Raw genomic sequence first — 15,796 nt, 5'->3', positions numbered from 1 at the left:
AATGAATGGAAGCAGCACTGCAGCTCTGTGGAGCTGTGCAGTTCAGACGTCATCTTATGGAGCAGGACCTGATTAGCGAGGGTGTGAGGTGTTAAACCCTCCGCCCATCAGGCATTGATAGCCTATACTGATGATGGACCATCACTTGTACAATCCTGGACAAAACCTGGAAGGGTATAAATATATTCCTGCATTGTCATAAAATAAAAGTGTGAAAACTATAGAAGAAACACTACATGTGAACATACCCTTAGTGCCGTTGGTGACATTATTTGTGTACAGTATATTGGAGGGGAGTTGAGGCATAAGAGAGCATACTTTGATTCTGTCACTTAAGTGCCCATATAATTCTGGAATCCTGCTTAGTATACTATCAGTACATAAAAGAACTATACTGTACTGTAAATACTGTATACTCGTCAGTATCTATGTGACTGTTCTAAAAACATAAAGCCATAAACTAAGCTGGCACACGCATCAAAATGAAAAATTAGATGGCGCGAAATGTATGAACATTCAATAGTCCCTGTACAAAATACCATAGTTTCACATAATATGTTACTGGCCTTTTAATAGCATTATGGTGTCTATTGATCGTACACACATTGATTTGCTGTAGTATAAGTTACCGCATAGTGCTTGCCTTTGGTTTCCGAATGTTCTCCAGTTGCATTACATTAATCCTTTTGCTTGACGTGGGCATGTTCCATACAACAGATTGTTTAACTGAATGTTTCCTTAGTGTGTTTGGTATCTTGCAGGAGAAAGCAGAGCCTATTATATCAGTAACATTATAGTAATAAGAGCAGTATTAGTCTAATAAAGTCTCAAATGTGTCTGGCTGAAAGGAATAGTTTTATATGATAGAATCTATAAATTAGCTGCAGGTATCATGTGTTTTTATTGAATCATTAAAGGGTAACTGTCATATTTTTTTTATTTGCTAGCTTAGTAGAGCTAGGCATGTATACCTGAGTTAGTCTGTCAATGATTGCCAAAAGATATGTAATTACCTTTTAATAACAGCTTTCATTAATATCCCCTGTCCCTTTCCACTGCTCCCTTAAAAGACCGTTGCTATGGCTCATCTGTCTCCAGCTAGGAAGACAGAGGGGCGGTCCTTCACACTGCATGCCTGCATTAGGCTTCAGAGTGAGGAGGCGTGTCTCTCAGTAATCCAATCTGATTGGCTGGTAGGAAGATGCTGGCTACAGCAAGTTTGTATGTGACCTGAGGGGATGCAGTTTTGGCCTCAGAGAACTGGCAGAGGAGCCATCTTGAGAAGATCCTCATAATGTAGGATTCAAAACAGCCGTAACTAAGGGGAAAACTCAAGGAAAATAGTGGTAAATGAAGAAATTAAAGATTGCTTTATGCATAATGCTACTGCAGCAGCAACATATGCTAAAATAGATTTTTTTTAAATGAAAATATGACAGTTATCCTTTAAGCAGCTTTTTTTCACAGCAGACTATTCCTGAGCTAAATTCTCATATACCTCTCACTGTAAACATGAAAGGTGTTTGCATCCAGCTCAGTACTGGGCTGATAGAGAAAAGGTGAAGAACCTTGTTCTGATCAGATTGCAACACTCCCAAGGACCAAATAAACCTTACGTTCAAGACAATTATGACATAAAGACTATACATGGCATAAAAGTCTGATAGGTGAGAGTTTCACTTCTGGGTGCACCCTGCTCCCCTGTGTGGCTCTCTAGAGATTGGGGTACCGTGCATGTGTATGGCTCTTTCCATTGTAGTTTATGGGAGAATACTGATTCACAGATCCCATTAACTACACTGGAAAGAGCCGTATGTATGGACAGCCACCTCTCCACCTTGTTTTCTTCAAGTTCACCCCTGCTGTGGAGCAACACGGCTCAGAGATGTGATGTGTTGTCAGAAAAACTATAGTCACCATCCAGAACACTCAGCAAATTCAGAAACTGCTACCAGTCTTTCTTAACAACTCCGTTTGGTAGAAAGCTAAGGCTGCCCCTAGAGCCCGACACAAGGCAAGATGGAATTATGTCTGCAGAGTTAGGAAGTAGAGCTTGCTAGAAACAGACCTACCAGAATGACCGGGTGGAGTAGTAGAGAAGCAAGGTCGGAACCAGGAGAAACACAGTGCCAAAACAGCAAACAATGGGTTAATCCAGAAACAAGCCATGCTCAGAGTACCATAAGTTCAGATGCAGAAATAATAAGTAGCATATAGCGCAGGAACCAGAGCAACAAAATCACAGGCAATTGCAATCATTGAGTACCAGACTTAAGTCCCTTGATTAGCTCTGGGCTTGGACACTGAGGCAGGACCTGATTGACTCGCCTGGAAGCCTCACTGATAGGTCGACCAGTTGGCACTTGACTGGTCTGTATGGCAACCCTCCCAGCACAACCATGCACAGTATCTTGGCTGGGTAAATTCCTAACCCATGTCTTATTTCCATATCCAAGACTGTTGTCAGCTTCTGGCAAAGATGCAAGAGACTACCAGGCTTGGAAGGGTCTACACTAATTCGGGTCAACATTCTATATGTTGTTCAAGCCAAGGGTGAGGTAAACAGACACCCACTGTGACTCTCACATGCAGCTTGAATCAGGCAGGAGAACCAAAGGACCAAAAGAGAAACAAAATAAATATATATGTATTTTGTTGTGCACCCCATCCTAAAGACTATTCTTGACTGGTAGTGTATAAAGCATTACCAGTAGTGTTCTGAGAATCCTGATAGTTCTGCATTTCTACAGTTTTAACCTGAATTCTTTTTACTCAGTTTCAACTCATTTTATGCAAATTAAACAGGTAAAGATCAAAGATATTGGAGAGATATATAAGATCCGCATTGTCTGTGATCACGTACCTTCTGCGCCAGGATGGCATTTGACAAGTATTGATATGGTAGAACAAGAAACCAGGCAAGAGATGCAATTTGACAGTGACTGCTGGCTCTTTGTGGATGCTGAAGAGGCAGAAGTAATAAAAGAATTTCCGGTCTTGAGTAATCAACAAGAACTTATACCTGGTAAATATAAGACTCCATTAAATGTTTGAATATTACCTGAATTATACTCAAAATGTAAATTAAATATATGTATAAACACATAAAATACATGATAAACAGAATGTAAGCTCCTAAGGTTACTTTCACACTAGCGTTAATATTTTCTGGTATTGAGATCCGTCATAGGGGCTCAATACCGGAAGAAAACGCTTCAGTTTTGTCCCCATTCATTGTCAATGGGGACAAGACTTAACTCAACAGAACGCATTCCTTTCTGTTTGGTTGCGTTCTCATACTAGAGATTAAACCGCAACATACTGCGCTTTGCTTTCCGTCATCGGATGCAGGCAAGACGGATCTGTCATGACCCACAATGCAAGTCAATGGGGATGGATTTCTCTGATACAATAGAAAACGTATCCGTCCACCATTGACTTTTAATGGAGTTAATGACGGATCCGTCTTGGCAATGTTAAAGACAATACAACCAGATCCGTTCATAACAAGCCACACTTTCCTGATTTTTATTTATTAAAAAAAATTAGAAAACCATGTCTCATTTTATTGTCACTTCACACATACTTGTTACTTTGTGTTGGTCTATCACATATAATCCCAATACAAATATAATTTGTGGGTGTAACGTGAAAAAAGTTCAAGGGGTTTGAATACATTTTCAAAGCACTGTAGATATATGATAGATACATATGAGATAGATCAATAGATATTAGCGTTGAGCGAGCATGCTCGGCCGAATACCAGTTAGGCTAGAGCATCGCTATGCTTGGCACATGGAGGTACTCGGCCGAGTAACACATGTGCTTGAGCGCAATGCTTCAGTTTCGCGGCTGCTAAGCAGCCAATAAACGTGCAGGTAAGTACTGCCCTGACTGTAATGTCAGTAGCCATGTTGGGTACTGGCATTACAGTGATTGGCTGGCCGGAACGCGTCATTGGGTGCTATATAGGAAGGGACAGGCAGTGTAGGGAGTGTTATTGAATATTATTTCTGTACAAAAACTTTTCAGAGACCCAAAAGTCCTTTTAAGGACTATTGTGAGTGACAGCAGCAATATATGTTTGTAGCGCGTCCTGCGCAAAATACCATGTAATAAGCCGCTGCGGACAGTTAAATTTCCCCTGCCACATCTCCTATTTAAAGTGTGCGCATCCCTAAAATATCAGCGACATCCAGTGCACTTTTTCCATAGACGGTGTCCGCTGCGGACAGTTATTATCCGCGCCACATCTCCTGTTTAAAGTGTGCGCATTTCTAAAATATCAGTGACATCCAGTGCACTTTTTCCATAGACAGTGTCCGCTTCTGACACTGACCTGACCAGGCCCACATCTGCTGTGTAATGTGTGCGCTTCTAAAATTTTTCTGTGACATAAAATAAAAATTTTCAATAGACGGTGTCCTCTTCTGTCAGTCGGAAGTGTGTAATTTGCGCGCCCCCCGCTTGCCTTCATTGGATGTGGTAGCCGTTTCTCAGGCTCCCTCTCCGGAATCGAACACTGATTCCCTGTTATCCGTGGTCACCATGTTAGGCGCATAAAAGAACATCAAAAGTTGATAGTGCAGACATCCAAATGGATCATCGACGTCACAGGACGTGCAATCAGGCAGAAGTTATCTAGAGTCAACAAAGCGGCAGCAGGCCTTCGCCCATAATGTTTGCGATGGTCAGCTCACCTGCAGGCCCTCAGCTATAATTTTTTTCGATGGTCAGCTAAGCAGCAGGCACTCTCCCATAAGAGTCTGGTCAACACAATCCTCACTGCCGGGGGTCACATAACTAATTAGCACGGAGGAGTCTCGTTGGTCGGAATTAACCAGACAAATTGCTCCACCAACTCAGAACGGCCATGCACCACCACCCACAGAATCAAGAAAGAGCTATTAATCTGTCAATCCTTTCCGTGTCCGGGCCGGGTGAGTTTTGCCGTGTTGAGTCAAATTAAGCTGCAGGCTCCACTCCTGGTGGTGCCCCTCCGTCAATTAGTTTAAGTTTCCGCTTTGCAACCATACTCCCCCTGGAACCCAAAGACTTTGGTTTCCTGGAAGCTGCTCGGCAGGTCATCGGAATTAGGCCACCGGATCGCCTGTCAGATCGCCTCCGATTTTCGTTGTTGATTAATGAAAACATTCTTGGCAAATGCTTTCACTGTGGTTCATCTTGCGCCAGTCCACAAATTTCACCTCTAGCGGCGCAATACGGATGCCACCGGCCGTCCCTCTTAATCATGGCCCCAGTTCCGAAAATCAACAACATTTTTGTCTGAACTTGCACTTTATATACAAGTAAATATACAGGAAATAATGTTTCCTAACAATTTTTCCTCTAAAATCTATTTCATCTTCGGTTTTGTGCATATTATTGTCAGTCTGTAAAAGTGGCGTACTAATCGGACAACATCGTTCCCAGCATCGACCTGGGAGTCAAAGATGCATCCAGACATCCTCCCCATGCTGTTTTGAACCATTTCGGTGGTGTTTCCATCAATTTCTGACATTTTCCTATGAACCAGGCACCCTCCCCTCTTCAGAGCAGGGGGTACCTGGTTGAATGCTCGGGTTCTCCCATTGACTTCCATTATACTTGGGTGCTCGGTCGAGCACCCGAACATCCAGATGTGTTCGGCCTGAGCACTACGGTGCTCGATCAACACTAGTAGATATGAGATAGATAGATAGATAGATAGATAGATAGATAGATAGATAGATAGATAGAGAAATACTGTCATACATGAAAAGAAAAGTACTATCAAATTTTTAAAGTTAAATAGTTTAAATTAAAAGCTTAAATTTTAAGAATGTGATTTTTCCATTTTGCATTTTTCCGCTTTTCATGTTGATAAATCTTGATGGGATCATGTGTTGACAAAATCATCTTCTGGTGAGGAGGAACTTTATACTTTACCATCTCTATATTAGGAGTTGATTGAGTCTGGTGAATGCTTTATTCTGACTGCCTTAATAATTTCCTTTCAGTTAATCAGTACATTGTGTCTGTGCACATTGGTGATCACTGGGGAGCAGAGACATTTGCTAATGTATATATAACTCTCTATGGAGAGAGAGGAGACTCAGGTGCAAGACAACTGTATAAATCATCCATCCCCGGAGACAAATTTACACGAAACAAGGTAAACTCAGGATTCAATACACAATGGGTTTTTTGGTTGTATGTATAGAACAAAGTACTGAGTGACTTTATTATTATATTAATCAGCATGTAAGGGTACTTTCACACTAGCGTTTTTCTTTTCCGGCACTGAGTTCCGTTCTAGGGGCTCCATACCGGAAAATAACTGATCAGGCATATCCCCATGCATTCTGAATCGAGAGTAATCCGTTCAGGATGCATCAGGATGTCTTCAGTTCAGTTGTTTTGACTGATCAGGCAAAAGATAAAACCGTAGCATGCTACGGTTTTATCTCCGGCGAAAAAAACTGAACACTTGCCTGAATGCCGAATGATCCGGGATTTTTCCCCATAGGAATGTATGAGTGCCGGATGCGGCATTCAAAATACCGTAATGCCGGATCTGTCCTTCCGGCCTGCGCATGCGCAGAACGGTAAAAATATGAAAAAAGATACAAGACTGATCCGTCTGTCCGCATGACAAGCGGAGAGACGGATCCGTTCTTGCAATGCATTTGTGAGACAGATCCGGATGCGTCTCAAAAATGCTTTCAGTCACATGCAGATCGGCGGATCCGGCGGACAGTTCCGACGACGGAACTGCCCGCCGGATCACACTGCCACAAGTGTGAAAGTAGCCTAATAACAAAATGTTCATAGAAACCTCTCCATGTCATAAGGGTTGGTAGAGATGTGTGAGCTGGAACTCCAACCAATCTCTTGAAAAAACACAACTCTGGCAATATGAGCATGGTGTGTCGCTTCAGTTTTTAGCCCAAAGATCTCTAGATCTTGGATCTATGGTGCTGCCAGCTTCAAATAGACTTAATTGTGATTGTAATGCCTAGATCCATTACATTCCCATTTAGACTCATTCCAAGCTAAGGCAGGCCTGCCAAGATTTGCTCCAAGATTTGAAGATTAAAGATTAAAAGGGTTTTCCAAGCTGGAAATGTTTTAAAGATTGGTGAGGGTCCGACCCATACCAACGTACTGCAACTCAGTTCCCATTCAAATTAATGGGAGGTGTTTATGATTAATGGGGGAACTGCGGTTGGCATGTTGTTCTGTGGTCAACTGTGGCATCTATAGCTGGGCTGGCACACTGCAGAATCATTTGTTTATTTTAGTCAACTTTAGGTTCAGTCAAAAGGGGATTATGAAAACTTTGCCTCCAACATCCAACCTCCTCCATGGCCATTTGGAGGTTCTATATAGCTGAGAAGTATACAGGTGGTCATGTACGCATGTTGCTCTCTCAATGTTTTTGACTGACCATACATATGAGATACTTGTTGGCCTCACACTCATTAAGCAAACAGCTAATTCATTAAAATTCGCTGATTGTGCATGTGTTGTCAGTGGAGAAAAGAGAGTAAGCTGCTGCTAGACACCTCAGGTGGTGGCCTATGTCCCTGAGAACGAAAGAATTGTCATGTAGAAATCCTACTTTATTAAAGGGGTTGTTTCATCTGGACATTTATGGCATAAGAATAGAGTAGATGCAGGTCCAACCTCTGGGACCTGCTGTTATCTCAAGAACAGAGCCCCACCATGAATGGAGAGCATGCTGCACATGTAGGGTGCCCTGTCTTTTCATTGCTATGGGACCTCCAATAATAGACAAGCAAATACGCTTGGCTATTTTGGAAAGTCCTATAGCACTGAAAGGAGAAAGCTTACATGTCCATTCACGGTGGGGTCCTATTCTTGAGAAAGTAGTAAGTCCCAGAGGGGGGACACGAACCTGTTAGACATTTTTGGCATATCCAATTGATATTACAAAAAAGTCACAGATGGCAATACCTACAAGATATTTTAAAATTAGTTTTATAAAAAAAAACTCTCCTAATAACAAGAATATTACAATTAAAACAAGTTAAAATCTGTCATAAGCACTTTGCTTATCCCCTTTGAAAAAGGCTTTCTTTTTTCTAACAGATAGTAATTAAAAGTTTTACTTAACACTACCACTGAATATTTAAGGCACGTATTTCTCACTATTAGTCATAATTTATAAACGGACAAGGAAACACAGAATATAACAGTCGATAAATAGTTTCTGGGATGATTCAGTCTAGATCATAGTTCATTAATGTTAGGTCAGTCGCACATTATATTTAATATCTGATGGCAGTAAAGTTACAGATAATTTAATCTAATGCTTCAAACTGCTCCAGTGAATTTTGAAGGTGAGTATTAATGGGTAGTTTCCCTTTTCAACATCCTCTAACATTTTAAATCTAAATTTAAAGGGGTTCTCCACGATTGTGATACAGATTTATTGTCGCTTCACCTCCCAAAAATATTTAATAAATAGTGATCAAAAAGTCATGCACACTCGAATGTAGAGATCGCCCCATAGAAAAAATTTGCCCTCACACAGCTCTGTAGAGGGTCAGGATATGGCAATGAAAAGAAACACTTTTTTTCCCAAAGTTAGAAGTATTAAAACACAAGAAAAACTATACAAATTGGTATTGTTGTAATTGTACTGACCCAGAGAATGCAGGGCATGGGTGAGTTTTACCGCATAGGTAACTGTGACAGAATTGCATTTTGTTTTTTTGATTCCTCCACACTTGCAATTTTGGTACATTTGCTCATCTCTACCAAAGTGTAGTAAATTTATTTAAAACATAGTATGTTGTAGCAACAACTACATGCAACATACAAAACACTACATGCAGATTTTATGATGTTTTCATAAGTGGCAACACCAGACCACATTAATGTGTCAAAGGCGCCTTAGGTTGCATCAAAGGTTATGAAGCTTAATACAGTTAACAAGTTTTATGTACGATGTATAGTAAATTTAGTTACATCTTTCCATGCCATGTAATTGTTGGACCCATGTCAAATTCACATATTTCCATTAACCATCTAAACCTCACTTTCTGCCCTCTGTAAGGTTGCTGCCACATGATCAGATTTTTTATGCAGTTTTTAAAGCCAAAATCAGGAGTCATAAAAGGTGAAAAAGTATTACGGTCAGATACTTCTCCTCTTTTTCAAATACCTGGTTTTGGCTTCAAAAACTGCATCAAAGAATCTGAGTATATATTTGTATTTATCACTCAGAAGAAAAACTATAAACTGCTTAATCTTTAAAGAAGTGAATTGAAATTCTGATACACCATGATACACCATCATATGAATGGTGGTTTTGACTTCTCTGTCTTACAGATTGACACTTTTGAACTGGAAGCTGTGTCTCTGGGTCAGCTAAGGAAAGTCATCCTTGGACATGACAGAGAAGGGTATGGAGCAGGAATGCATCTGAAGATGGTCACAATTAAAGAATCTCAAGACTCTCTTACTGAATGGGTCTTTCCATTTTGGAACTGGTTGGATAGCCACCTGGCTTTATATCAGACAGTCTGTAAACTGTACACAGCAGGTACATAGGTTATCGTGTGTATTTTAATTGTATTATTGCCAAACAGAACATGGACGCATGTGAACGATGTTTGATGCAGTAAATCCTATCTCTTCTGTGTATAAGGCCTCTTTCACACGAGCTTCATGGATTAGGTCCGGATGCGTTCAGGGTGCGTTCAGTGAAACTCGCACCATTTTGCAAGCAAGTTCAGTCAGTTTTGTCTGCGATTGCGTTCAGTTGCTCCGTTTTTTCCATGCGGGTGCAATGCGTTTTGATGCGTTTTTCACGAGCGTGATAAAAAACTGAAGGTTTACAAACAACCATCAGTGAAAAACGCATTGCATCTGCACCTGCTTCCGGATACAATGCGTTTTTCACTGAAGTCCCATTCACTTCTATGGGGCCAGGGCTACGTGAAAACCGCAGAATATAGAACATGCTGCATTTTTCACGCAACGCAGAAGTGATGCGTGAAAAAAAAACGCTCATGTACACAGACCCATTGAAATTAATAGGTCAGGATTCAGTGCGGGTGCTATGCGTTCACGTCACGCATTGCACCCGCGAGGAAAAGTCGCTCGTGCGAAAAGGGGCCTAACTCTGGCAGTCAAGAGAGGTGCTGAAGTGACTAAACAGGCCTTAAAACAGAACTTGGATAATACAAGTTCACATACGTGGACAAGATTGTTGGTACCCTTCCATTAAAAAAAGTAAAACCCACAATGGTCACTGAAATAACTTGAAACTGACAAAAAACATTTACCGAAAAACAACTAATGAAAATCAGACATTGCTTTTGAATTACGGCTCAACAGAATAATTTATAAAACAAACTAATGAAACTGGCCTGGACAAAAATGATGGTACTGGACAAAAACTTAGTATTTTGTTACACAACCTTTTGAGACAATCACTGCAATCAAGCAATTTCTGTAACATTCAATGAGACTGTCTCAGATTTAAAGGGTGCCTTCCCCAGACTGCATGTTTCAGCTTCTTCCACATATGTTTAATAGGCTCATAGAAGGCCACTTCAGAACAGTCCATTACTTTGCGCTTAGGCTCTGTACACACCACCATTGCCTGAGGTTTGTAAGGTTCCATCTGGCCCAATTCACTATAATGGGGACTGGTGGAGATCCAGCCACATTTCGGCAAATATGTTGAGAATCGGCTGGAAAAGAACCACTGCATGCAGCAGTTTTCTTCATGCCGATTCTCTGTATTATTTGTCAGAATGTGACCAGATCCCTGCCGGTCCCCATTATAATGAATAGAGCCTGCCTTACAAACCTCCAGCAAAGCTGGAGTGTGCAGAGATACAGCATACTGTTCCCTGCTGGAACAGCCAGCCAGATCTCTAATGCTATTGTGCAACTAGCCTTAGCCATTTTTGGATGTTTTTAGCTGTGTGTTTTGGGTCATTATCCTTTTGGAGGACCCATGACCTGCAACTGAGCGAAGCACTGGGCAGCACATTTCGCTCCAGAATACCTTGATAGTCTTGAGATTTCATTGTACCCTGCACAGATTTAAGACACCCTGCGCCAGATGCAGGAAAGCAGCCCCAAAACATAACTGAGCCTCCTCCATGTTTCACTGTAGGTACATTGTTATTTTCTTTGTATGCTTCTGTGTCTGTGAACATAGAGATGATGTAACTTGCCACAAAGCTCCAGAACATTCTCCCTAAAGCTTTGTGGCTTGGTAGTATGCATTTTGGCAAATTCCAGTCTTGCTTTTTCATTATTTGCTTTCAACAGTGGTTTCCTCTTTGGTCGTCTTCGATTAAGTCCACTTTGGCTAAGACAGTGACGCATGGTGCAATCTGACACTGATATACCTAGACCTTTGAGTTCACCTCTAATCTTTTTTGGATATTGTTCTGGGCTCTTTGGTTAACATTCTTATTATCCATCTCTTAAATATGTCATCAATTTTCATCTGGCTACAGTTCCGTAGACCTTAAACTTATGTGCAACTGGAACATCAAACTGTTTGGAGATGGTCTATTAGCCTTTGCCTTTAACATGTTTTCTATCATTTACTTTCTAATCTCCTGAGACAACTCTCTTCTTACCTTTCATTGGTCCATGTTTGGTACCCTCCATGATACCAAACACCTCTTTTCACTCTAAGAATAAGCAAAATGACAGATTACAAGAATGAAGACACCTGTGATGCTAATTACAGAACGCAGCTTATTTTAACATGTCCCTATGGTCAAATTATTTTCAGTCTTTTCTTTTAAGTTTTTTTTTTCTTCAATTATTCTGTTTTCTTCAATTATTCTGTATTCTGCTGATTTTCAATAGCTGATTTTCAGTAAATTTGTATTTATTATTACTTTTGTCAGTTTCAAGTTATTTCAGTAACCATTGTGGGTTTTTCTTTCTTTAAAGGGGTTCCCTGAGAATGAAGAAAATGAAACTATACCAAAATATTACTTTATCTAATATATAAAGCTGAGTGTATGTGTGTGTATGTGTGTGTGTGTATGTCCGCTAAAGGAATCCGCACCGTCGCATTTACAATCACAAAATTTGGCAGACAGGTAAATCAGGTGTCCGGGAAGGTTTTAGACCAGGTCTCAGCTCTCTAGGACGTACTGTTCCTGAGATATTCCCTAAAAAAAGCATTAGCCAATAGAAGCTTGGTCACATGACCCTTATCAGCCAATAAAAGCTCGCAGGTCCTCCAACCTCCACATACACAGTTTTACTCCAGGTTTCCATAACAACCCAGCCATTTTTCTTCACTGCTGTAGGAGAGCTTTGAAGGAAATCTGTCACAAGAATAATCGCTATTGAAGTAAAGCCATGGCCTAATAGCACTTAGTACCTTATTTCAAGATGTGCCTTTGTTCCAGCAATAGATGTTTTTATCCTCTAAAAATCCAGTTTATTTGGTATGCAAATGAGCCAGTAAGGTGCCCAGAGGGGCGTCACTCTTGCAGGAAGGAGCCCAGACACGTCCCCTGCCACAATGTGTCCCCCCTCAAAATACTTAAAACCCTGCCTCCAGGCCCCGCTAAATCACGCCCCTTATCTGGTTAGACCACGCCCCCTCTACTCCTCAGTCAACAGGGATTGAAAAAAATGAAGGTAAAAATCAATTTCTGTCAGCTGCAGGGGTGGGAGGGAGGGTGACTTTCTCCTTGCAGCTCACACTCAGACATTACAGTGCTGCTGTCTTATAGTGAGCTGTTCAAAAGGACACGTCCCGATCCAGTAAAGGCCACTTTTAATGGGGCGGGCCCCTGTGGAGGTCACTGTCAAAGGGGTGGTATGCTGTGAAAGTCACTGTTAAAGGGGAAGGCTGCTCTAAAGGTCAAAGTTAAGGGGGTGGGCTGCTGTGCAGGTCCAATTTTAAGGGACGGGGCACTGTGGGATGGTCAGTGTTAAGGGGTGGGGGCTGTGGCATCACTGTTTCGGGGGCGGGGTGCTGTAGATGTCACTGTTATAGTGGATAGTGTTTATATCTTTTAACAACACACACACACAAACATTAAATTAAATAGATTAAATATACCCGAGCAAAGCCGGGTCCTTCAGCTAGTTATAAATATATTCCCAAATATCTTTCATTAGTTATAATGACTCATTTTGTCTGGGGAGCAATCAATAGGAGAAATAAAATGGCTGCCATCCTACTAGTACACATAGCAGGACACAGCCACATCCTCACCTCCTCTCTGTACTTCATGTCTCCTCATGAACTTCATTCCTACAGAGATTCAGCTGAAGATCATATTAAACTGTATTTAGGACCATAAGCCCTGACAAGCAGAGCAGACAGGAGGATGAAGCAGCTCTTTACTTCAGTGCTCTGAAGTAACTTGTCCCCTTGTGTGATTAAGATAGGTTTTGTGTGTACTAATAGGATGGCGGACATTTTATTTCTCCTAATGATTGCTCCCCAGAGAAAATGAGCCATCATAACTAATGAAAGGTATTTGGGAATTTATTTGTAATAAATATTTACATATTACATATTACATATTTTACATTTTATTAATTCCTGGAGAACCCCTTTAACAGAAGGGTACCAATAATTTTGTCCACATGTGTCCACATGTGTATGATCAGTGGGGCCACCACTGATCATGAGTACAAAGATCCTGTGTCCCACATTTTAGTTGAATGGTGATCAGAAATGCAGACTACTGCTCTATTCAGACAGCAGACACAGGATCCCCATTACCATGATTGATGAGGGTCCCAATGGTCGATTCCTATTGATCAGACACTTATCACCTATCCTATGGATAGGTCATAAGTTTTCATACTGGGAATACTACTTTTAGGTACAGGCCACATGCAGACCCTAGATATAGAGCTGGAGTGTAAATGCGTTTCCCTGCATAAAACTGGGATTTATGGAGATTTCAGCTTGTAAACATTTTTTCTGCCAGCAGTTCTACTCTCCCTATTTGCTTCTGCTGAACTACTCGACGGGAATAATTTTCCATGAAAGTACAAATATTCCTTTCCTTGATATACAAAGTTGTCACTGTGTACCTCACAATGCTGAACTAAAAAGAATTGATTTGTCTAGGACAGTTTTCAAGAACTGTTGCCATGGTTACTATTAGTGCAAGACGTCTTAACCTGTAATACGTCAAATAAATATTCCATGATTTTTTTACTCATTTTCTGTTCTTATTTTTCTATTTTTCTGCTTTCTCATATATAAGGCAAGAGATTATCAACAAGCCCCATACCTATCACTCAGCTTGGTGGCGTATGGATAATTAATATTACCGGCTCTGGATTTGAGAATGCTGAGAATCTGAACAGTTTTTCTCTTTCATTTTATGGTAATGAGGGTAAAGTACAAGTGGAAACAACAATTAGTGGCGACGAACTGCAGGTCAAGGTAGTTATGCTTCACAAACAATTTGCATTCCGTTATATCATATTATAAAGCAAACGTCTTTCGTATTACATTTAATCATCTTGGGTAAGTGAATAACTTGTAAATATACATATTGATCTAGGATGTAAGAACCAATAGTTACTTAATAACTAATAGCCTATCACATTATTGTGATTTGTAAAATATTACAGTTGAAAGAGGTGTCTGATATCATAGGCATTTGATACTATAAGATAATTTTATGGGTGCTTTAAAACCGCTCTGTACAAATTGCAGGTTATAGTGCGAGTTTTTAAACTGCAACATTATTTAGCCCTTTTGGTTTTCTGCAATATTTTGGGGAATTTACTTCAGTGAGGAAAAGTGGGACAATTGCACTCTATAGAAATACACCAATAAATGACTCACAGAAGTGAGTACCCGTGCCAAGCCTGCACGTGAAGTAAGACACCAAAAAAGGGAAATGGGCCTAGCACAAATAGTAGTAAATATAAGCTTTATTATAGTCTCTACACGAGACTACAAAATACGATAAAATACAGATGAAAGACAATATCCTGGTGGATGAAAAACACACTGGACGGCATGGGACACCACTAATCACTCAACATATCGAGGCTGGAAATGTCACATAGTATATACAGTACAGACCAAAAGTTTAGACACACCTTCTCATTCAAAGAGTTGTCCTTATTTTCATGACTATGAAAATTGTAGATTCACACTGAAGGCATCAAAACTATGAATTAACACATGTGGAATTATATACATAACAAACAAGTGTGACACATCAGAAAATATGTCATATTCTAGGTTCTTCAAAGTAGCCACCTTTTGCTTTGATTACTGCTTTTCACACTCTTGGCATTCTCTTGATGAGCTTCAAGAGGTAGTCCCCTGAAATGGTTTTCACTTCACAGGTGTGCCCTGTCAGGTTTAATAAGTGGGATTTCTTGCCTTATAAATGGGGTTGGGACCATCAGTTGCGTTGAGGAGAAGTCAGGTGGATACACAGCTGATAGTCCTACTGAATAGACTGTTAGAATTTGTATTATGGCAAGAAAAAAGCAGCTAAGTAAAGAAAAACGAGTGGCCATCATTACTTTAAGAAATGAAGGTCGGTCAGTCAGCCGAAGAATTGGGAAAACTTTGAAAGTAAGGGCTATTTGACCATGAAGGAGAGTCATGGGGTGCTGCGCCAGATGACCTGGCCTCCACAGTCACCGGACCTGAACCCAATCGAGATGGTTTGGGGTGAGCTGGACCGCAGAGTGAAGGCAAAAGGACCAACAAGTGCTAATCATCTCTGGGAACTCATTCAAAACTGTTGGAAGACCATTTCAGGTGACTACCTCTTGAAGCTCATCAAGAGAATGCCAAGAG

The 15,796-nt window shown here is 40.7% G+C and overlaps 1 protein-coding gene across 1 annotated transcript in view; it reads left to right on the top strand.

The window, feature by feature from the left end:
• RP1 (RP1 axonemal microtubule associated) overlaps positions 1-15,796 on the top strand; it is a 595,469-nt gene that overhangs the window by 376,237 nt on the left and 203,436 nt on the right. The window contains exons 33-36 of the mRNA XM_040433131.1: positions 2,806-3,025; positions 6,000-6,154; positions 9,340-9,553; positions 14,232-14,413. Of these exons, the coding sequence (XP_040289065.1) occupies positions 2,806-3,025; positions 6,000-6,154; positions 9,340-9,553; positions 14,232-14,413 (771 nt within the window). The remainder of the gene's footprint in view (positions 1-2,805; positions 3,026-5,999; positions 6,155-9,339; positions 9,554-14,231; positions 14,414-15,796) is intronic.

Source organism: Bufo bufo, chromosome 5 (genome assembly GCF_905171765.1).
Source record: "Bufo bufo chromosome 5, aBufBuf1.1, whole genome shotgun sequence".
Taxonomy (NCBI): Eukaryota; Metazoa; Chordata; class Amphibia; order Anura; family Bufonidae; genus Bufo; species Bufo bufo.
This window is presented reverse-complemented; position numbering and strand designations above follow the sequence as displayed.